The sequence below is a fragment of the Hoplias malabaricus genome, chromosome 11 (assembly GCF_029633855.1).
Source record: "Hoplias malabaricus isolate fHopMal1 chromosome 11, fHopMal1.hap1, whole genome shotgun sequence".
Lineage (NCBI taxonomy): Eukaryota > Metazoa > Chordata > Actinopteri > Characiformes > Erythrinidae > Hoplias > Hoplias malabaricus.
This window is the reverse complement of record NC_089810.1, coordinates 5,160,776-5,184,313: the sequence shown is the minus strand read 5'-3', so window position 1 is coordinate 5,184,313 and position 23,538 is coordinate 5,160,776. Positions and strand designations below refer to the sequence as shown.

The 23,538-nt window shown below is 46.1% G+C and overlaps 1 protein-coding gene and 1 long non-coding RNA gene across 2 annotated transcripts in view; one reads left to right on the top strand and one right to left on the bottom strand.

Annotated features, from left to right (window-relative positions):
* The window catches only part of pard6a (par-6 family cell polarity regulator alpha), a 47,372-nt gene extending 26,532 nt beyond the window's left edge, over positions 1-20,840 (top strand). The window contains exon 3 of the mRNA XM_066684357.1: positions 16,514-20,840. Coding sequence (XP_066540454.1) covers positions 16,514-17,409 — 896 coding nt within the window. The 3' untranslated portion in view covers positions 17,410-20,840. The remainder of the gene's footprint in view (positions 1-16,513) is intronic.
* Positions 1-23,538, bottom strand: part of LOC136709252 (uncharacterized) — a 39,186-nt gene that overhangs the window by 14,684 nt on the left and 964 nt on the right. The window contains exon 2 of the long non-coding RNA XR_010804476.1: positions 16,206-16,277. This is a non-coding gene — a long non-coding RNA (uncharacterized lncRNA). The remainder of the gene's footprint in view (positions 1-16,205; positions 16,278-23,538) is intronic.

Genomic DNA, 23,538 nt, shown 5'->3' with positions numbered 1-23,538 from the left:
ACTCTAATTGACTACTCAATTAGACTGTCTGTGAGGAGTGTGGTGTGTTCTCTCTGTGTCTGCGTGGGTTTCCTCCGGGTGACTCCTCCCACAGTCCAAAAACACATGTTGGTAGGTGGATTGGTGACTCAGAAGTGTCTGTAGGTGTGAGTGAATGTGTGAGTGTGTGTTGCCCTGTGAAGGACTGGCGCCCCCTCCAGGGTGTATTCCGGCCTTTCACCCAATGATTCCAGGTAGGCTGTGGACCCACTGTGACCCTGAACTGGATAAGCACTTACAGATAAATAATGAATGAATGAATAATATACATTTCATTTGCTAAGTCTTTTCTTTTGGTTCTAAAAGGACTACCCTCATGTGGGAAAGAACAGTGCTGTGAGCAGTTTGTGGGTTACTAGATCACTACAGTAATGGGATCCAATGACAGAAGCAGTGAAAACGTCTAAAGTAGCATTGTCAGCAGCTTCCTACCAGTGGCATCAAGTGTCCACATCTTTCCCAACCAGCAGCAGCAGTTGGTCAGTGGATGCAATTCTATCTGTCTGTACTACTTGGCCTGTAATTATTAATGGGGCCGGCATGCTTACTGTTGCTCTGCTCTGCAGGAATCACCAGGACAGCTGCCGAATCCTTGTGTAGACTTCTTCTGTAGTATTAGGCCAGGCTACAATAAGCCATTATAACACACAGCCAAATAATAACTGAAGTAACCGGCAAAATGCATTATATTTTAATGTTAATGCAATGAGGTATGAGATAAATGATAAAATTAAATAACATACCCAGTGCAACAACCGGGAACTGACGTTCACACGCGTACACATCCACATAGAAGACCAGACAGAGGAACACGAAAAAAACACGGGTCAATACATACACAGGAACGTAGACAAGGAACACCTGGGAAGGACAACGAGAGGGTAGGATCACAAAGGAAGCACAGGTGGAAAAAGATGACAAGGTGGAGCTAAGGCAGAGACAAGAACAAAACAGAGCTATGTGCTAAGAGTGTATGACAAACAAAGAAACACAAGAAATACGAAAAACAGAGCAGGAAATGAAATGTGCAATTATTAGTCATTGTACAATGTACAATGTAAAATGTGTCTTCCACATTTAACCCATTTGTGGCAGTGAACACACACACACACACACACACACACACACACACACACACTAGTGGATTGGGAGCTGTGAATACACACCCAGAGCGGTGGGCAGCCGTCCCCAACACCCGTGCGGAGCGGTTTTGGGGTTCCGTGCCTTGCTCAAGGACACTTCAGCCATGGATATTCCCACCGGTCCTGGGGACTCGACCGGCAACCTTCCGGTAACAAGGTGGGGGGGGGGGGGGGGGGCGGGGCAGACCACAAATCAGAGGCAGACCACAAACTTGCAGCAAAATATAACCATCTCCACCCACTGGCCCCACTATGTTCCCCAGGTGGGTTACTGAGGCCCGTCCGAATTCACACTTAGCAAGATTACCAGTTAGATGGGCTACTTTTAGCCTGATAAAGAGCTCTCTAGTTTGCTCCAAGTAGCACTATGCACAGCTACGTCATCAGAGTAGGCTTCGCTTCCGTGCATTCCTGACAGCACCTGATTTATTAACCGTTGGAATGAAGCTAGTGCTGTTCGCAAACAAAAAGCCATGACCTTATACTGTAGAAAGACATCTGGGGGAACAAAGGACAACATATATTTAAAACAAAATGCACAAACAATGTGCTCCGTGAATGTACCACATCACCCCAGCGTTTTCTGTAGTCTCCTGTGGTCTGTTGATGTCTGTGTTTTTTGGCGGTGTGTGAGCAGTCATGGCTTTATTCTACTATTTACTGCTATTATTTAAAAGGAAGCGCCATGTTGACTTTTTCCATAATCAATGTCAATGACGACTGTTCAACTTCCATGACTACGCGCTGCAGCCCGAGAAGAGCAGCAGTGATCAATAACCGTTGCCTCTTATTGATATTTGTACAGCTTGTCCTCACCAGCTTTTATATACACAGTTGGAAGCTCGCGAAGGACAACCTTCATTACTGATACGAGTGAAATATCGTCCTGTGATTGCTGTGACAGAGGAGCAGATCGTTTGATTGGAGCTGGAGGTGCACTGCACACATAACACACTGATGAATACGCACTTCAAAGAGATTCAGACCCGACAAGAGTCGACCTCAAACGATTACCGCCAGACACGAGGAAGTACACTGTAAATTATAGTCTGGACTGTTTTTGTTTTTATGGTGATAAATGCCACCACACTTGAGCAAAACCCTGATTTTCCCAGTGTAGAAAAAGGAAACCCAGCCCTTCGCCCCAGGTAATCCACCGGCCCCCTGACCCAACAATATATGACTCCGCAATAACCTTCCGGTGAGATATATAGCCCCTGAGTCAATACGCCTCACGCCCTTTCCATAACAGAACGTTATGAGGTGTTAACCCTGTCAATAAGCTTCCTTCTACTAACATCACACCCGCTCGGAGTTGGAACTCATGAGTCAATAAGCTGCCAATTACAATAATATACCTGACCCAGTCACTGGACGGTGAAATGTAAATTTGATATTGGGCTTGGACCGTCTCTGTTGCTGCAGGCTGGGTATTTTCAGTTTCTGGGAACATTCCAGAAGTCGGGACGTCAGTCAGAAGCGTCACACTGTTTGCGCCCTGTTGCCTTCTGAGTAGGTGTGTTTTGAGTCAGAGACTCACACCCGCACACAGACATCGAGATTTGAGCATATTTCTGTCTGCTGAATGTCACCAGGGAGTTTTATCTTGGCGCTTAGAAAACGCACGACAGGAAGAAAGAGACAGAGACAGAGAGAGAGAGAGAGAGCGAGAGAAACAGAGAGAATTGCTAAGAATTAAGTATTAATGCCAAGTCGTAAAAAGACAGGAGAGAGCGGTGATGTTTTGACCTGTCTGTCATTCTTGTCACGGTGCACATTTTACTGGAACAGCCCTTCCACTTAATGTTATTCCCAGAATGTTCCAGAGGAAAGCAAAAGTAGTTTGAGAAGGCCCTGTGTGACTCTAATCCTGAGAACAGTGTTCAGAATCTCCACAGCTTTTGCCCTTGGGCTTAAAACAACTGGCACTTATTGCTGATATTGTTAGTGTTGTTTATATTTCCTGTGTTTCTAGTATCTCTGTGATTTCTCAACAGTGGCTCATGGCTGTGGATTCCCGTGACAGCCCGAGTGTTGTTTTCTTATTGCTTTATCAATTCAAACCCAGTTGTGTCCTAAGCTGAATCCTTTTGTTTAACCCTTTGAAGTCATTATTATTCATTCATTGTCTGTAAACGCTTATCCAGCGGTCAAGGACACTTTTGAGTCACCAATCCTCCTACCAACGTGTGTTTTTTAACCGTCGGAGGAAACCCACGCAGACACAGGGAGAACACACCACACTCCTCACAGACAGTCACCCGGAGGAAACCCACGCAGACACAGGGAGAACATACCACACTCCTCACAGACAGTCACCCGGAAGAAACCCACGCAGACACAGGGAGAACACACCACACTCCTCACAGACAGTCACCCGGAAGAAACCCACGCAGACACAGAGAGAACACACCACACTCCTCACAGACAGTCACCCGGAGGAAACCCACGCAGACACAGGGAGAACATACCACACTCCTCACAGACAGTCACCCGGAGGAAACCCACACAGACACAGAGAGAACACACCACACTCCTCACAGACAGTCACCCGAAGGAAACCCACGCAGACACAGGGAGAACACACCACACTCCTCACAGACAGTCACCCGAAGGAAACCCACGCAGACACAGAGAGAACACACCACACTCCTCACAGACAGTCACCCGGAAGAAACCCACGCAGACACAGAGAGAACACACCACACTCCTCACAGAACGTTACCCGGAAGAAACCCACGCAGACACAGAGAGAACACACCACACTCCTCACAGAACGTTACCCGGAGGAAACCCACGCAGACACAGGGAGAACACACCACACTCCTCACAGACAGTCACCCGGAGGACACCCACGCAGACACAGAGAGAACACACCACACTCCTCACAGACAGTCACCCGGAGGACACCCACGCAGACACAGAGAGAACACACCACACTCCTCACAGACAGTCACCATGTTATTACAGCAATTGCCTCACTAAAGGAAGCCAATCAAATTGATTGTTTACCCGGTGGGGTCAGTTCACTAGGGAGAGTGAGAGGGAAGTGAGTGAGGACAGCGAGGCTTGCTCTAAAATAAGGAAAGGTTCACTTTCACACTTTTATATTTTTATTACACTCTTCCTGCGGCCGGTTCTAAAACAGTGGGCCTTGGATGTTCACACAACCAGGCATTAATCAAAAGCAACAATGTGAAGCGCCACTATGAGACCAAGCACAGATCCTGAGGTCAAGATTTAACAAATGGACCTCACTGAATATTGATTTAAAATCCCCAGGAATAGTGTATGAAGTATACACTGTTGCTTTCACTGAAGGTCAGTGATTAAAACTAGAAACAGTGCACACCCTGCGTTCACACAACTTCAGAGTCAGGCTCGTGTTGATTTACTGAAAGCTGTAAACACTTTCACTGGAGGCCAGCTGAGAGGATGTAAGACAAATGCAGTTAATCATGATTTATGTTGCAGGGCTGATGGCCATAATAATTCTCTAATTATATAATTACATCTGAATAGTACACCAGGAGGGTTGTGTTATTTCTGAACCTGTGAGGTATAATGAGACCCTCAGCCAGGCTTTTTGCAGGGCTTTTTAGTTTTCTGAATGTTCAAGGCATCTTTTCCTTATGTGATGCACTTGATCTTAGTGTTTCCCATTCACAAGAGCAGCTGCATATAGAGTGTGCTATGATAATGGAAGTCTTAGGCCACTCCAGACTGGTGTAATTTGATAAGAGCTCCAGTAATGTTGTTATGACTTTCAGACTCGGAAGGTGTGTGTGTGTGTGTGTGTGTGTGAGAGAGTATTTGGGCGGGGGTTTCCGGGTCTGTCCTGTAACCTCTTGTGACTCTGTCTCCTCGTGTCCTCCTCAATTGCATTAGTGCGAGGTTGCCAGGGAAACACGGTGAACAGTGATTATTCATATACTCTGACTATGTGGTGTCCTGCTGAGGTGATTGATGGAGGGAGAGAAAGATGTAGAGGAGTTACGGAGTGTGTCTGTGTCACAGTGGACTCTGACTGGGTGGACATGTGTGTGAAAGTGTGGTCTCTTCGTTAGCTGTAAGTGCTCATGCGTTAACCTCTGAACTCAGCGATTCATCAGAATTACTACATTAATTAACATTATTTTTACAACATATGGTGTGCATATGTACACACACACACACACACACACACACACCAACACCACCACCACCAATAACATTTCATCATTAAAGACAGAGAAAACACACAATACAAACACACTAATGTTCAAAGATATTAACTCTATTGGATTATCGCTGTCTGAGTGTGGTGTGTTCTCTCTGTGTCTGCGTGGGTTTCCTCCGGGTGACTGTCTGTGAGGAGTGTGGTGTGTTCTCCCTGTGTCTGCGTGGGTTTCCTCCGGGTGACTGTCTGTGAGGAGTGTGGGGTGTTCTCTCTGTGTCTGTGTGGGTTTCCTCCAGGTGACTGTCTGTGAGGAGTGTGGTGTGTTCTCCCTGTGTCTGCGTGGGTTTCCTCCGGGTGACTGTCTGTGAGAAGTGTGGTGTGTTCTCTCTGTGTCTGCGTGGGTTTCCTCCGGGTGACTGTCTGTGAGGAGTGTAGTGTGTTCTCCCTGTGTCTGCGTGGGTTTCCTCCGGGTGACTGTCTGTGAGGAGTGTGGTGTGTTCTCTCTGTGTCTGCGTGGGTTTTCTCCGGGTGACTGTCTGTGAGGAGTGTGGTGTGTTTTCTCTGTGTCTGCGTGGGTTTCCTCCGGGTGACTGTCTGTGAGGAGTGTGGTGTGTTCTCTCTGTGTCTGCGTGGGTTTCCTCCGGGTGACTGTCTGTGAGGAGTGTAGTGTGTTCTCCCTGTGTCTGCGTGGGTTTCCTCCGGGTGACTGTCTGTGAGGAGTGTGGTGTGTTCTCCCTGTGTCTGCGTGGGTTTCCTCCGGGTGACTGTCTGTGAGGAGTGTGGTGTGTTCTCCCTGTGTCTGCGTGAGTTTCCTCCGGGTGACTGTCTGTGACGAGTGTGGTGTGTTCTCTCTGTGTCTGCGTGGGTTTCCTCCGGGTGACTGTCTGTGAGGAGTGTAGTGTGTTCTCCCTGTGTCTGCGTGGGTTTCCTCCGGGTGACTGTCTGTGAGGAGTGTGGTGTGTTCTCTCTGTGTCTGCGTGGGTTTCCTCCGGGTGACTGTCTGTGAGGAGTGTGGTGTGTTCTCCCTGTGTCTGCGTGAGTTTCCTCCGGGTGATTGTCTGTGAGGAGTGTGGTGTGTTCTCCCTGTGTCTGTGTGGGTTTCCTCCCCTGCTCTCAGTGGTTTCAGATGACACCTGAATCGGTTCAGCTGTTACAATTAACAAATTAATGAATTTATGGTTAAGTTTAAACAACATGAAATATTTAGTGAAATGTTGACTTTCACGATTTTTATCAAAACCCACAAATTCTGATGATGCTTATTTTATGAAAAGCACCAACAAAAATGAGGATGTTGCTCAATTCCTGCTCAATGCAGTTTCAGACGTATTTTAGAGCTGATTCTAAATTCAGGAGCTGAAAGTCAACAGAGTGAAAGTGCTACAAAACGAAACAACTCGAGTTACAAATGAGTTTCTGTGGTAATTCAAACAGTGAATGAAAACGTACAGCCGAGTTACACTTCAGCCGCATCTTTTTTCCCCTCAAACACACCGTTCCACCTTAAAATACATGGGGCTTCTGAACCTGAACAAACACGAGAGAACAGCAGCTTCCCAGGATTGTGGACATTGCCTTTAAAACTGATTACTTATTAGTATTTAAACTGTGAGTTGCATTAAGCGTTAATTAAAGTGGTAGGCAGTAAATGTGTGTGCATAAGTCTGACACTGGAGTTTATGAAGTTAAAAATAGTAAGGCAATTAGTTCTGCTAAAATATGTGGGTTTGTGCAAGATTTATCCAGAAACTTATACAAGACCGCTGGCATCAGTATATTTAAACCCTCCTAAGATCAGTGGGAGTTTGCAGGTCCGATCCCTGGTACTGCCTCAGCCCTCTGAGTCCAGGAGTCCAAGAAAGCTTAGCTGGGCTTGCTGTCTATGGGTGGTGTAGGAAAAAATGGGATGTCTCTGAAAAATTGATGAAAAATGGAAAACCTTTATTATTACAGTAAGCAGTTGCAAGATACAAAGATGTACCATGGGTTCAGCGGAGCTAGATTGAACATTGAGTAATAGAAAAACACAGCTTATATAGTTTGACAATACCGCCTTCAATCTCAGCTCCTCCTAAGGAACACAATACACATGGAACCCTGTCATCTGTGAGGAACTTAATGTGTATTGAGTTCTATCACCTTCATGTCTAGACTAGTTCACTTTGTCTGTGGTGGTTGTTGATTACTCAGTAATAAACTTCCTTTGATATTGATTATGTCTTCTGGTCCCACAGTGAGAGCTGTTGTGGCTCTTCCTGCTTTGCCTGTTTATATACTAAATATGCCAAATGGTCAACCTATCTCTAGGAAGACACACTGGTTTGAAACATTTGTTATGATATTAATATTGTTGATTGCAGCAAGTTAAGCCAGTCACATTTGGGTCCACTGTAATTTCTTACAGTTCCCCCCTTTGATGCTTTTGAAGCATCACATCAACTACTTACTATACATAAATTTTCTGAGTGATACCCAGTGGTCGACACCCTCCTGCCTTAGGTTGCCCCTCACTGGCTTGAGAAGTCTTACCCGTCATTGGAGAAGTGCCTCAAAACACACTGGTACATACTTGCTCTAATAGTAAACCATCATAACAGTTCCTCTACAAGGAAGAAGAGAATGAGAGAATAACAAGTAAAAAAACAAACATTAACAAGGTTTCTTGGAGTCTCGTTCAACAACCATCACATTCAGTGGAACTGCCAAAATGAAGTGTTTGAGGAAGTTGGAATGTGAAAAGAAAGTATATAAAAGAAATAAAAAAAATATATATAAATCCTAAAATCTCTCCCTTTTTAAAAGCACTTTTTGTTTTCATTTGAGTTAATTTCATTTGAGACGGTAGGAGAGATGAATGCTTTAAGTGTTGCATCTTCCGTCGTCATCTGTGTTTCAGTTGGCTTCAGGTTGCTGAGTAGAGTATCTGCTGGCATCTCTTTATCCACCATAGCTTCAGAAAATCCTCCAACACTCACTCGACATTTCCTGAAATGGATAAACAAAGCAACAGCACTATCCTGTTTTGATGGCATCTGTTATTAAAATAACCGTGGACTTTCACATATTAAATAGTGCTACTACTGTCCCTACCTAACCATGAGAGTTCTAGACTCTAAGAGAAGTGAGGAAGCGCTAACCGCTTTGTGGGGAATAGGGAGTCTTCACTTTGAGTTTGATCCCCACATTCTAAATACTGTGGTTCTACTCAAAGCCTTTCTTTAGAGTCACTCATGTTTTCCCTAATATTAGTTGTAGCACTAAATAATGATGTGAAGCATAAGTGTTTATGTTTTTGTATGAAAGCTGCCTGCACACCTTGTCCCTCCCCTCCTTATCACACAGCTGTAACTGCTGAGTGTCAGACCTGTCAGTGAGGGGTTTGTGCCAAGTGGCAGCACAAACAAACACCAATATTCAGATTGTGGTGTGAATACACAACAATGTCAAATGGGCCGAACTGTTTCATCTTGCATCGGCAAAGATGGTGAATACAAAACCACTAATGAATGGTTATTACGGATTTCACAAATGCATCATTTTTATTTTATGTGTTTAATATCTTCAATAGCCAATCATTGCACTGACCTCCAATAACATTTAAAATTGGCTTACAATACTGTTTCATGGCATAAGTACTACAGGTATCACAGAGTCCTGTGATTCCTATCCAGAACCGTGCACAGATTTACAGTCTGCTCTTCCTAGAGCAGCCTGTAATTCACAGTTGTCTATGCTCAGTTTCTCTATTGCTGCTTGCAATTCACCTAGAGCAGCCCGTAATTCACTGTTCTCTGTGCTCAGTGTCTTCATTGCTTTTTGCAATTCCCTGAGCTTTTTATGCACCTTGGAGTTTGGGAACATCTTTGGAGATCCATGCCTCAAAGTAGATTTGCATTCCCTAGCAATATGTCCCTCTTTATCACAAGAATAACACACTAAGATTGCATTAGGATTATAAGGTGGTGGTCTCTCATCAGCCTTTCTAGCTATCTGACCTTCATTCTTCCAGGAAACCTTTCTTTGAGCTGTATTCTGATGAGAAAGTTTACCATTGATGGCTGCTATGGGGGTGGATTTTTTATTACCGCTACTACTATTGTAAAACTGAGTCATTTTAGTAATGATCTCATCATAGGTAGACATATAGGTCACATGCATTGCAATGGCGGCACGGGTGAAACCGTCACTTTGTGCAATCAGAGCAGATTTAAATCTCTGGTCTTGTGTAGTAATGTCCACAATACCGCTGTAGGTTAAGAATGCATCCATGAGTCTCTCTGAGAATGCGACAGGATGCTCCCCTTTTTGCATGGTAACCTCTGTGATTTTTTCCCAGTTAATGACTCTTGCTCCTAAAACTTCTAACAATTTTCTTTTTGCCTTGTTAGCCTTTTTATTTTTAACTTTATCTGAAAGAGCTCGGCCTAGAGTAGAGGGAAGACACATAATCAAGACAACACAAGCATCTGCATCTGTTAACCTATGAATGTCAGCGTGCTGTTCCAATTTGTCTAAGAAATGTAAAGGATCGTGTTTTACTGGATCAAATTTTCCCACATTTTTGATTAATGATTCCAGTTCAGTGGGACTCAGAGCACGGACAGTAGTAGTTGTGACAGCACTACTTTCTTCCTCTCCGGGGCGAACCGTGGTGGAAGAATGCAGTGGTGCCATAGGAAACCTTATAGTACGATTAGAGTAGTGATCATGGCTGTTTTGTGGAAGAGAAGCTTCCTTCCAATTTGGGTTTGTTTCATACATGCTCTGAAAATGTGTTTGATTTCTGATTTGATCCAATGGTGTTTTGGAATCTATTGTTCCCTCACTATCTAGTCCTTCAGCTAATAGGGCAGACATATTTTTTAACATAAACTGACATGCTGATCTAGTCTGCTGTAGATCGCTTGATAACCTTTCCACAGATGATACAAGTCTGTTATTGTCCATCTTATAATTAGAGATTTCTTGTTTTAGTCTGACTATTTCCTCCTTCAGAATTGTCTCCCCTGCTTGGTAATTTTTCATAGACATTATGTTTTCACTAATTTGAGTGTGAAGCACTGTATTTTCCATCTCAAGTGCATCTCTCTGTGTCTCTGCTTCCTTTAACCTTTTCCTGGTTAGTTTATATGAGGCAAAGATGGCATGAAGAGCATTTGCAATTTTCTTTTTCTTATTCTTGGGCATGTTAGGATCGTTTTTGAATCGGGACATAGCCCACTTATAGGGTTCGTCCACAATATTCTCAATCCCATTAAACAGTTCCTTTGAACCATGTTTAGAAATGTATGCAATGACTAATTCCTCCATTCTTCTAAGACTTTTATTCAGTGTAATAGAAAGTAATAAAATAAAAAAATAAAAACTATCTCAGTACTTCCACCAATCAGGCTGATTCACGGTCAAACAATTGTATGTATTCACCACACAGAAACCTACCCCCGTTTCAGTTACTTTAGAAACTTTACAACAAAACAAGTTTCAGTTACTTTAGAAACTTTACAACACAACAAGTTTCAGTTACTTTAAAAACTTTACAGCACAAGTTTCAGTTACTTTAGAAACTTTACAGCACAAGTTTCAGTTACTTTAGAAACTTTACAGCACAAGTTTCAGTTACTTTAGAAACTTTACAGCACAAGTTTCAGTTACTTTAGAAACTTTACAGCACAAGTTTCAGTTACTTTAGAAACTTTACAGCTTAAGTTTCAGTTACTTTAGAAACTTTACAGCATACGTTTCAGTTACTTTAGAAACTTTACAGCATAAGTTTCAGTTACTTTAGAAACTTTACAACACAACAAGTTTCAGTTACTTTAGAAACTTTAATACCCAATACTGATACTATTCTGTTTACCACACTACGTCGGGAGGATTCACTTACTTTAGAATCTTTACAGATTTATCAGAAATTTGGTACACGACTCCTCCTGCTGTGACTGAATAAAAGATTAACCCAGAATTATCCCTGTCCTTAAATGTTCTAGATTTTTTTAAACGAGGTGATAACCTAAAACCAGTAGTGTAAACACAGAATTGATTTTACTTACCAACTTGTCTTCCCCACTTTTTGTTTTGGAAAATCCCTCGAGTGGATGGCTCGCCAGTTGTAGGAAAAAATGGGATGTCTCTCAAAAATTGATGAAAAATGGAAAACCTTTATTATTACAGTAAGCAGTTGCAAGATACAAAGATGTACCATGGGTTCAGCGGAGCTAGATTGAACATTGAGTAATAGAAAAACACAGCTTATATAGTTTGACAACACCGCCTTCCATCTCAGCTCCTCCTAAGGAACACAATACACATGGAACCCTGTCATCTGTGAGAACTTAATGTGTATTGAGTTCTATCACCTTCATGTCTAGACTAGTTCACTTTGTCTGTGGTGGTTGTTGATTACTCAGTAATAAACTTCCTTTGATATTGATTATGTCTTCTGGTCCCACAGTGAGAGCTGTTGTGGCTCTTCCTGCTTTGCCTGTTTATATACTAAATATGCCAAATGGTCAACCTATCTCTAGGAAGACACACTGGTTTGAAACATTTGTTATGATATTAATATTGTTGATTGCAGCAAGTTAAGCCAGTCACATTTGGGTCCACTGTAATTTCTTACAGTGGATAGGGTGGCCCTTTGACACCCCTCATCACACAAGCACAGTGCTGGTCAGAACAGGCATCTGTTGGCTGATATGACAGATCTGGGCAGTTTGCATTCTCCTCCAGCACGTCCAGTGGTGGTGTGTGGTTGGGTTAAGACTAAAATGTTGGGGTTTAGAGCTAACACGTGTAAGTTAACACAGTTATGAATACGTTTGAAGAGTAATGTTTTTCTTTCTTTCATCATAACCCACAGCTCTGTGGTCAGACCTTCTGTCTGTATTTTTCTCTCTCCCTCCCTCTCATCCCATGCCGAGTGGGTGGACCCCCAGACTCCCCTCTCTCCCTCAGGCCAGTCCTGTGTCTGCCTGTCTCTGACCCTCTTGTCTGTCTCCCATCGCAGGCCCACCTCCCTCCAGCTCCTCAGCAGCTTTAATAACACAAACTGCTCTGCTCTCTGCGGGGGTCCGGCCTCTCAGTCTAATAGGGGTGGACAGGCCAGTAGACCCAGACTCCTGCTATGTGCAGAGCATAAGATACAAGAGACACCAAGACTAACAAGTCAGACTATCAAACAAACACTCAAACAAACACACACACAGAGATTTACTGTCTGGTGTGTAGCATGTTACAATTTGGCGTGTTCTCTCTGTGTCTGAATATGTTTCCTCCGAATGCTCTAGTTTCCTCCCACAGTCCAAACAAACTTGTTGGTAAGTGGATCGGCTGACCACCTCCTTTCTACACTCACTGTTCATTTACTCAGCTCCACTCTCCGTACAGGAGCACTTTGTACTTACACAGTTACAGACTGTAGTCTATCTGTTGCTCTGCATACTTTCTTAGCCCTCTTTCACAGTTTTCCAATGGTCAGGACCCCCACAGAGCAGTTAAATAGTATGCAGTAATAATGTGTGTTGAGCTGGTGGATCAGACACAGCAGCGCTGTTTCAGTTTGTAAACTCTCATGGCTCATGATTTGTATCCATCAGGTTGATTAGAGTGGTTTATGGTGCTCGTTCCCAAGATCACTCGGCTCTCTCAGGCCACACACGCCGACTACATACAGGCATAAATATCCAATGACAAAGAAGGAAATTACATATAAATGCATCATGCAAAGTTACAATTGTCCTCCTCGAGACATGAGTAACTTCATTACCTCAGAAAACACCACTGCAGAGATGCCAGAGTGAACACGCACACGTTAACACAGCTACACACTCCCCCATTGTCCTCACGGGAATCGCTGCACTGCTCTGGGCATCTGTTGATGAATATGTGTCACTTCTTATTAGGGCTGGGGTCAGGGGTCAGGTTGAAGCTGACCAACGCTACCGTTCCCCTGCCCCCCATCCCTAACCCCCTCCATCCCACGTCCTGCGACCGCAGCACTGTGATAATGAACTAGACGTGAGGAGCTCAGTGCAATAATCTTGGCCTGGCCATTTGGTCAAACAGCCTAATTAATCTAATTCCCCCTCATCAGCTGTTTAGAAAGAGCCGCTCCTCGGGCGGTATGTGGTTTACGATGACGGTTGGAGATGGTGGTGAGAAAGCGCAAAGTCTTGGACGTAAGCTGGTGGGTGAGGGTGTTTATTGACTGGTGAGATGTGCACAAAAGATTGGAGTGGAAGAATAGCTGACAGATCTAGTCATCCGCTCGTCATATAAATAAGCTCTGTTCTGTTGTTACATCACAGGGCTGAAGAATAAAAAAACAGACGCATGCTGCATCATCCTCAGCACTGCACTGACACTGACGTTGTGGATCAGACACAGCAGTGGCTGCTGGAGTTTTTAAACCCTGTGTCCACTCACCGTCCACTCCCTCGTTGGTGGATATAAAAGCACAGTGTGTGTCGCTCGTCCTCTAGTCCTTCATCAGTGACACAGGACGCTGTCGGCTGGATGTTTTTGGTCGGTGGACTGTTCTCAGTGCAGACACTGAGGGGTTTAAAAACTCCAGCAGCACTGCTGTGTCTGATCCACTCTACACCAGCACAACACACACTAACACACCACCACCACGTCAGTGTCACTGCAGCGCTGAGAATGATCCACCACCACATCACACCTGCTCTGTGGGGGTCCTGACCATTAAAGAGCAGGATGAATGGAGCTACAAATGATCTACAGTCCGTAATTGTAGAAATACAAAGTGCAGCTCTACAGGAAGTGGACAGTGAGAGTAGAAACAAGGAGGTAGTGTTAATGTCATCGCTGGTGGGTGTATTTCCTTCTTTACAAGGGACTTTTCGGAGCAGGTGGAGCAAACTGGGTTTGTAGCATGTTTGACCTCTACCTTGAAAAAAGCCCACACCATGAATTTTGATTTACATTCAAAGCAGCTGCAAATATTCACGGCTGCCCCATGCCTCCACCGTCAGCTTAGTGATTACAACACTGGCTCTGTGTAAGCTCATTCACTCCGGGATAAAGGGCAAATAACTGAGATCTTTTCATCAGTTTTGTTTTCGTGGTCTGTAGCTATGTGTGATGTAAGACGTAAAGAGTGAGCGGCTCAGAATAAGACATTGTTATGATTAGAGCTGACTGGTGAAATGTGTTTATATCGGAATCATATGTTGCATTTGTAATTCTAGCCTGCGTCACCAAGAACAATGCTTTAAAAGGTTTTAAATGGGGACATTTAGCTTGTGTAGGAGCCATCAGTGATCACCGGACACTGTGCTGTGTAGAAAATAATAGAAAATAATTGCAATTTATATTGCGTTCCCAAATATAGGCCAGAGGAATTATAACTAGACATCGTTCTCAAATCATTCAGCACTTGATAGTATTTTATAGATTAGAGAACAGGAAATAATGAGGTAAGGATGGAGGATGATGTGAGAATCATATCAGTATTAGTTTCCTCCGGGTGACTGTCTGTGAGGAGTGTGGTGTGTTCTCCCTGTGTCTGTGTGGGTTTCCTCCGGGTGACTGTCTGTGAGGAGTGTGGTGTGTTCTCTCTGTGTCTGCGTGGGTTTCCTCCGGGTGACTTTCTATGAGGAGTGTGGTGTGTTCTCTCTGTGTCTGTGTGGGTTTTCTCTGGGTGATTGTCTGTGAGGAGAGTGGTGTGTTCTCTCTGTGTCTGCGTGGGTTTCCTCCGGGTGCTCCGGTTTCCTCCCACAGTCCAAAAACACACGTTGGTAGGTGGATTGGCGACTCAGAAGTGTCCGTGTGTGTGTGTGTTGCCCTGTGAAGGACTGGCGCCCCCTCCAGGGTGTGTCCCTACCTTGCGCCCAATGATTCCAGGTAGGCTCTGGACCCACCGCGACCCTGAACTGGATAAGGGCTACAGATAATGAATGAATGACTGGTATATGACTGACATTTCTGAGCAATAATTGGTACATTTTTGATCAAATACTTTAGTACTGTTTTGAACTACCGTACTAAACCATATTAATTTTAATCAGTTTTATTCATAGTGGTGGACAGGTCACGCTGGTCGTGACGTTTTAAAAATAATTAATTTTCATTCATATTCTCATTTTTAAACCAAACACACACACAGTTAGTAATCTGAGGGAAGGTTTTGATAACTTTGTTTCTCTTTCCCATCAGACTTTTCTAATCACCGCCTGCCTTTTCTTCCTCTCCGAGAACCTGTTCCCTCTCTTCCATGTAACTGTCCCCTCGCACTGACAGAACCGTCCTCAGCTGTCTAGCGCCAGAGTTTCTTCAGCTCCAGTGCTCACTCTAAATCACCGTGACGGAGGCTTTGATTAATCTGCCTCTCCTGTAATCTGATTCTCTATTGAACTCTGGACTTTTTTCAAGTGGTGGAGACAGATTTATTGCAATCGCTTTTTGTTTTCATTCATCCATCCCTGCATCCGCCCTGCCATTATCGTGATTGAGACCATTGTGTTCCCTTGTGCCGACGCTTCCTCGTGACCTTATCACCGTATATTAACACTGTCACTAGTCGGCATCTCTGCCAGCCATTTCCACAGAAATGGAATTAATAGATTGTGGTCTGCCGTAATGAACAGGGAGGGAAGTGTTGGGGGCAGCTGAGGGTCAGTGGACACAAGAAGGTTTTAGAGGAACACACTAATAGTGAATTGCAGCAGTTGGTGCAGTTGCAGTGGAGTGTAGATTAAAGGAGTGTGTAGTGTAGGAGTGACTGGTAGGGGGCGGTGCTAGTAACTCGTATTTGGTGAAACAGGGGACATCAGTTAAAAAGTGAGGTTTATTATGGGTACTGTCTCATAGCCATAGGGTCTGAGGGCCCTGATCGCAGTCCTCACCTTAGGGAGTGTGATGTGTTCTTGCTGTGTCTGTGTGGGTTTCCTCCGGGTGCTCCAGGTCCATCAATCAATCTGAAACAACAAGTTAAAGACAGGAAAGTATATTAATTGAGTGCCAAGTATCAGTGGTGGTGTGGGCTGTAGATAAAAATATTTTGGAGACTCCGCCCTCTTTCAGGACTCCACCCACAGCCCCGTCTCCCAGAGTCAGACAGCTCTAGGTTGACTGCTAATCATGTGCTGTTATCTTTATCAACTTTGTGACCATTCACTAACACTCTCTCTCTCTCTCTGTGTGTGTCTTTCAGATGTGGATGAGCCAGTGGTGTTTCCCACTAACTCCCTGCAGAGGAGAAAGAAGGGTCTCGCAGGCCTGCGTCCATCACAGCAGAAGAACAAGCCGGCTCTGCTGATTGGTCTGCCTCAGGACTTCCGTCAGATCTCCTCCATCATCGACGTTGACATTCTGCCCGAGACGCACCGCCGTGTTCGTCTACACAAGCACGGTACCCACAAGCCCCTGGGCTTCTACATCCGTGATGGCGTCAGTGTGCGCGTCACTCCGCAGGGCGTGGAGAAGGTCCCGGGGGTCTTCATCTCACGCCTTGTAAGAGGCGGCCTGGCTGAGAGCACGGGCCTGCTAGGGGTCAACGACGAGATTCTGGAGGTGAACGGTATCGACGTGGCCGGCAAGTCGCTGGACCAGGTGACGGACATGATGGTGGCCAACAGCCACAACCTGATCGTGACGGTCAAGCCGGCCAACCAGCGCAACAACGTTGTGCTCCGCGGGAGCAAAACCTCCGCCGGCAATGGCTCGGCAGGTTCCGGAGGCTCTGCTTTGTCCCAGGACTCCGCCCACAGCCCCGCCTCCCAAACCATCAGCCAGTGCAGTAACAGCAACAGTGTAGCGGAAGGGGACAGTGACGACGACGACACTGACCTCATCATCGAGAGCGATAACCTGCCGTACACGCCCCACCGCTCCCTGCCCAACGGGAACGTCCACGGCAACACCGCGTCCTCGGGGGCGTTCGGCCACAGGCCCCTCCCACAGAGCGTCTCGCTGCCCAGTAGCAGCTCTCTCTCAGACAGTAAGGCATCCCTGAGCTCGCTGACCACGCCCACTCACAACGGCAGCCCCACCAAGATGAGCAGCAGCCAGGAGAGCATGAGGGAGGACGGCAACTTCATCACATTGTGAACGAGAGTTCACAGCATATCAACAAAGTCCTGAGAAAACCTTGTACGTCCAAAACAGTAACTTTAGGGGAAAGAATAGAAGACGTCGTCTAAACGGGATAGTTTCTATTGATCAAAAGGCAGCTGGGGTTTCAAATGGTACATCACAGAAAACATGAAGAAGATACAAGGTTTTCTTATGACAGCAGTGATAAAAGAACGCCCTCGAATGAAGTCTTTATGCACAAGTCGAAGGAAATGAAGGCTAAACAGACTGTTTAAAGTACTGAACCCGTCACAAAACATCAAGAAGACATCGCTCTCCCTGAGGACTCTCTATGCAGTTGAAAGGGTGGATTTCCAGTGGAGTTGTTGTGTGGAAATGCAGCCAGGGAGAACAGTGTGCCCGTCTCCTCATGGAAGTGCCTTACGGCTCTCCATTCATCGCGCCTTATGTGTTCTACCTTATTATTATTTTTAAACAGTTTCGTTTGATATCGTTCCTGGACGTAAACAAGGTCATCTCCTACAGCCAGGGACTCGGACACCTCGCCGGAATTGATGAACGAACATGCACCCATTCACAAACCCATGCCCTCTCAAACCCCCGTCGCTGAGTGAGCAATAATGGAATTGCGATGCCTAATCAGATCTATATCTGCGCCATAGAAGAAGGAATAAATGCTCTCCAACGCCAACGGCTTCTCCTGGGACTGAGACTCATCTGCAGTTCATTTGAAAACTGGGAAAGTAGCATCTGAACAACGAGGATCAAGAACAGAATAATGCAGGTCCATTGGAACTGTCCTGATGATTGTTTTCATGCATTTGTACAAAGGGCTTCAGCAGTTATGACACACCGGTCCACGCTCACGCATATCAGGTTCTAGCCACAGCCTATTCTAAAACACGCCTTCAATGCAGTGATGAGTAGTTGTGTTCAGCTTGACCTCAAAGCAACAAAGCAGCTGTTGCCAGGCTTTACAGAGCACAGGCAAAATCCCATTGAACCTAATGATAACTCAAATGCATACAATTAGTCACTTTATTTAGAATGTTAAGAACAGCGCATCTGGAGGTCGCCGGTTCGATCCCCCTGTGTTGCCTCAGCCATCCGAGCCTGGGAGTCCCAAGAGGGCGTAGTTAGACTTCGCTTTCTTGGTGAGTGATTGGCCCCCTTCGCCCCTCCCCCTCCTTTAAAGAGCACGGTGCCATCCAGAGTGGAGCAGCTGGGGCTCTCCTCCGGGGTGTTGGGCTGTCCAGTGATGGTGCATTAGCAGCAGAGCAGAAAGAGGGTAGCGAAGATCAAGTGTCTCTGAGGCAGCACATGCTTGTTCTGTTGGTGGCACGGTGTGTGATAGCAGGAGCTCATCTAAGGGTGGAATTGTGGGTGACAAGTGGGTGACAATTCAGAACCGGACATGTCTCTTTAAGGCTAGTCCAGGTCAAACTAGTTCCAGTTTCTACTTCTTTTTAAAAGTGTTTATGTTGGTTTTTGCAGTGGAAATCATGTATGCTGAAAATAACAGATATGCTACCCTCCTCCGAAAGTTACATAGTGCAGTTTCTGCAGTGCTAACCCTGGAGTAGCAATGACGGAGGCTCGTTTCTCACTATTACGGCTCAGTGGAGTATCACGATGATATCTGAAGCTGTAATGCTAGCGATCCTTTAAGCTGAATGATATTTTGCCAGCGTTCTGTAAATCTTGTCCAGCCTAGAAACAGCTACAGATGAACACACAGATTGGCTAATTCAGCCTTGTAGAACATGTCTGTCTCGTAGTTTCCAGGTTGTCATCGTGACAGTGCACTTACATAAACCCAGATGTCCGTCTATTGAGCTGCAGCCAAAATGAAAGAAGAAAGATGTCAGTGATCTACAGCTCACAGAGGTCATGTACCGCCATGAGACGTAGATCACTGAGATATCGAGATAGTTCATTATCACCTTGTTCTTGTCAGATTCCACTCGTTTTGTGTCAGTCCTCGCTCAGCGTTCGCTGTAAGTCAGCACCTGTCTCTATTTTCCATCACGGAGAACGGCACAAAGCCTTTGACAAAGCATCAGCTCTCTTCTCAAATGCATTTTTAATCACAGTGCCTCGGTCTCGCCCGTCTCCGCGCTGCTCTCGCTCGCCTCAAGCTTCTCTGAATGCTAGGAACCATGGGATAGTGCTTTTGAAGCTGGCCCTCTGTATTTGCCTGCCTGGGGTTGTTATTCAGCCTCAGAAATGTATCAATAATAGATGTTTGGCTCGCGCTGAGACGTGGCTGGAAGGTGGAGTGGTGTTGCTTCAGGGGTCGTGACCTCTCGTGGACCTGGCTGTGTGCAAGGGACGTGTGTGTGTGTGTGAATGTGTGAGAGAGAGAAGGAAATACCTCTCATGTTTGGAAAAGGCTAGAATTCTCCACAACCGGGACCTTGTTCATACAGTCCACTCCTGATGAGTAGATATATCTGTGTGTGTGTGTGTGTGTGACATTGTCCACAGGTGTCAGTGACTGGGTGAGTGTGTGGTGTCCCGTGATGGGCTGGTGTTCAGGGAGTGTTTCTGCCTTACCCTCAAAGCCCCCCATGACCCTGATCAAGACGATTAAACATCCACAAAGGTATTTCCAACGGGTTAACAGCCCTCTTCATGAACCTTCTGACTGAAACGTGAAAGTTTCAGAGAGTCCAGTACGTACGCAGTGGCCAGTGTAAACACACGGTGACCCGGGGCCGGTGGATGGGTGTGTTCCCCGCAGCTGCTGTTTCATCTCTGGAGCCTTATCTAGTTCCACTCCATCAACACGAGGTGTTTTGTTCCATTGAAGTTAATTGAAGTTTGCCTTCCAGCAGAGCAAGTCTTTCTGGGCTCTGGGTTTGTAGACTCAGTCCACGTGCTGTGTCCCCTACGACAAAAGGTGAACACGTCTGCGGACGAGGGCTGTTCGGGAGGCCCGCGACCGCTGTGGAGGAGAGATCTGTCATTGAGCTCCGGTGATCATATTGCACATTAAAGGACGTTATAACGATTCATAGTCACTCTCTTCTTAATCACTCTCTCCACCCACAGCTATTAAAGGCACACGACTAGGACGGACTCCACCAATCACCACCACTGATCTACCGTGTGTAATGAGCATAGTTTTTTATGTCTGTAAATGGATGTGTAAATACGAATATAAGATAATGGACGATTTTCTAAACTGGGAGCCCTTTTTATTAAAAGAGCATTTTATATATGTGTAAAAAATGGAAAGTATTTTTCTTACTCTTGTACTTTTGTATGTATATTAGACGCCAGGAGAGGACCTTTCTATTTCTGTTTTTCGCGTACGAGAAACCAAACTGAGATCTGCAAAAAGCCTGTGGTTTTATTCTAATCAGATGGGTAAAGGTGTATAATACTGTGAATGCTATATGCTGATTCTAAAATGTTCTATGGAGAAAATAAAAGTATTTAAAACAAGGACGTATTCTCGGTCTTATCTCATTCTTTCTAAAAGTTTTATAGCTTTGTAAAGGCAAAATATCATCAGTGATACACAAATGAGACCCCTGTAGACACACACACACACAACCACAGAGCATATTAGCTTTAACTGTGCAGGATATGACAGTGTCCAGCTCATAGACGTTTCATTTCCTGACACTTGTTATGACTGCAGGATTATGATCAGCCTGTGGAGCTGGTCACTGCTCTCAGAGTCTTCTGTGAACCATTTCTTATGATTTATTCATCTATTCCCTCACTACAAGCACGTGATATTTAACACGGAGTCGAAACGTAAACATTATCTTGAAACCTAATGTTACGTCGCCCCCTAGTGTTCACATCTGGTAAAATGAACTTCTACGTCAATAAGTCACTCTGAAATCCCCCTCAGCATTATCACAATACACTGAACGATGTGGTAAATGTGACACAAGGCATACATCTGTCAAATAAGACCATGGGAAAATGGATGAAAGTGTTCTGGTCTTCTCTGAGTAATTTAATTTAATTAAATCAAGGGAGAGTGGGTTCGATTCCCGCTCCGGGTGACTGTGAGGAGTGTGGTGTGTTCTCTCTGTGTCTGCATGGGTTTCCTCCGGGTGACTGTCTGTGAGGAGTGTGGTGTGTTCTCCCTGTGTCTGTGTGGGTTTCCTCCGGGTGACTGTCTGTGAGGAGTGTGGTGTGTTCTCCCTGTGTCTGTGTGGGTTTCCTCCGGGTGACTGTCTGTGAGGAGTGTGGTGTGTTCTCTCTGTGTCTGCATGGGTTTCCTCCGGGTGACTGTCTGTGAGGAGTGTGATGTGTTCTCCCTGTGTCTGCGTGGGTTTCCTCCAGGTGACTGTCTGTGAGGAGTGTGGTGTGTTCTCTCTGTGTCTGCATGGGTTTCCTCCGGGTGACTGTCTGTGAGGAGTGTGGTGTGTTCTCCCTGTGTCTGTGTGGGTTTCCTCCGGGTGACTGTCTGTGAGGAGTGTGGTGTGTTCTCCCTGTGTCTGTGTGGGTTTCCTCCGGGTGACTGTCTGTGAGGAGTGTGGTGTGTTCTCCCTGTGTCTGCTTGGGTTTCCTCCGGGTGACTGTCTGTGAGGAGTGTGGTGTGTTCTCTCTGTGTCTGCGTGGGTTTCCTCCGGGTGACTGTCTGTGAGGAGTGTGGTGTGTTCTCTCTGTGTCTGCGTGGGTTTCCTCCGGGTGACTGTCTGTGAGGAGTGTGGTGTGTTCTCTCTGTGTCTGCGTGGGTTTCCTCCGGGTGACTGTCTGTGAGGAGTGTGGTGTGTTCTCTCTGTGTCTGCATGGGTTTCCTCCGGGTGACTGTCTGTGAGGAGTGTGGTGTGTTCTCTCTGTGTCTGCATGGGTTTCCTCCGGGTGACTGTCTGTGAGGAGTGTGGTGTGTTCTCTCTGTGTCTGTGTGGGTTTCCTCCGGGTGACTGTCTGTGAGGAGTGTGGTGTGTTCTCCCTGTGTCTGTGTGGGTTTCCTCCGGGTGACTGTCTGTGAGGAGTGTGGTGTGTTCTCTCTGTGTCTGCATGGGTTTCCTCCGGGTGACTGTCTGTGAGGAGTGTGATGTGTTCTCCCTGTGTCTGCGTGGGTTTCCTCCAGGTGACTGTCTGTGAGGAGTGTGGTGTGTTCTCTCTGTGTCTGCATGGGTTTCCTCCGGGTGACTGTCTGTGAGGAGTGTGGTGTGTTCTCCCTGTGTCTGTGTGGGTTTCCTCCGGGTGACTGTCTGTGAGGAGTGTGGTGTGTTCTCCCTGTGTCTGTGTGGGTTTCCTCCGGGTGACTGTCTGTGAGGAGTGTGGTGTGTTCTCTCTGTGTCTGCATGGGTTTCCTCCGGGTGACTGTCTGTGAGGAGTGTGGTGTGTTCTCCCTGTGTCTGCTTGGGTTTCCTCCGGGTGACTGACTGTGAGGAGTGTGGTGTGTTCTCTCTGTGTCTGCGTGGGTTTCCTCCGGGTGACTGTCTGTGAGGAGTGTGGTGTGTTCTCTCTGTGTCTGCGTGGGTTTCCTCCGGGTGACTATCTGTGAGGAGTGTGGTGTGTTCTCTCTGTGTCTGCATGGGTTTCCTCCGGGTGACTGTCTGTGAGGAGTGTGGTGTGTTCTCTCTGTGTCTGCATGGGTTTCCTCCGGGTGACTGTCTGTGAGGAGTGTGGTGTGTTCTCCCTGTGTCTGCGTGGGTTTCCTCCGGGTGACTGTCTGTGAGGAGTGTGGTGTGTTCTCTCTGTGTCTGCGTGGGTTTCCTCCGGGTGACTGTCTGTGAGGAGTGTGGTGTGTTCTCCCTGTGTCTGCTTGGGTTTCCTCTGGGTGACTGTCTGTGAGGAGTGTGGTGTGTTCTCCCTGTGTCTGTGTGGGTTTCCTCCAGGTGACTGTCTGTGAGGAGTGTGGAGTGTTCTCTCTGTGTCTGCGTGGGTTTCCTCCGGGTGACTGTCTGTGAGGAGTGTGGTGTGTTCTCTCTGTGTCTGCGTGGGTTTCCTCCGGGTGACTGTCTGTGAGGAGTGTGGTGTGTTCTCCCTGTGTCTGTGTGGGTTTCCTCCGGGTGAATGTCTGTGAGGGGTGTGGTGTGTTCTCCCTGTGTCTGCGTGGGTTTCCTCCGGGTGACTGTCTGTTAGAAGTGTGGTGTGTTCTCTCTGTGTCTGCGTGGGTTTCCTCCGGGTGACTGTCTGTGAGGAGTGTGGTGTGTTCTGGATAAG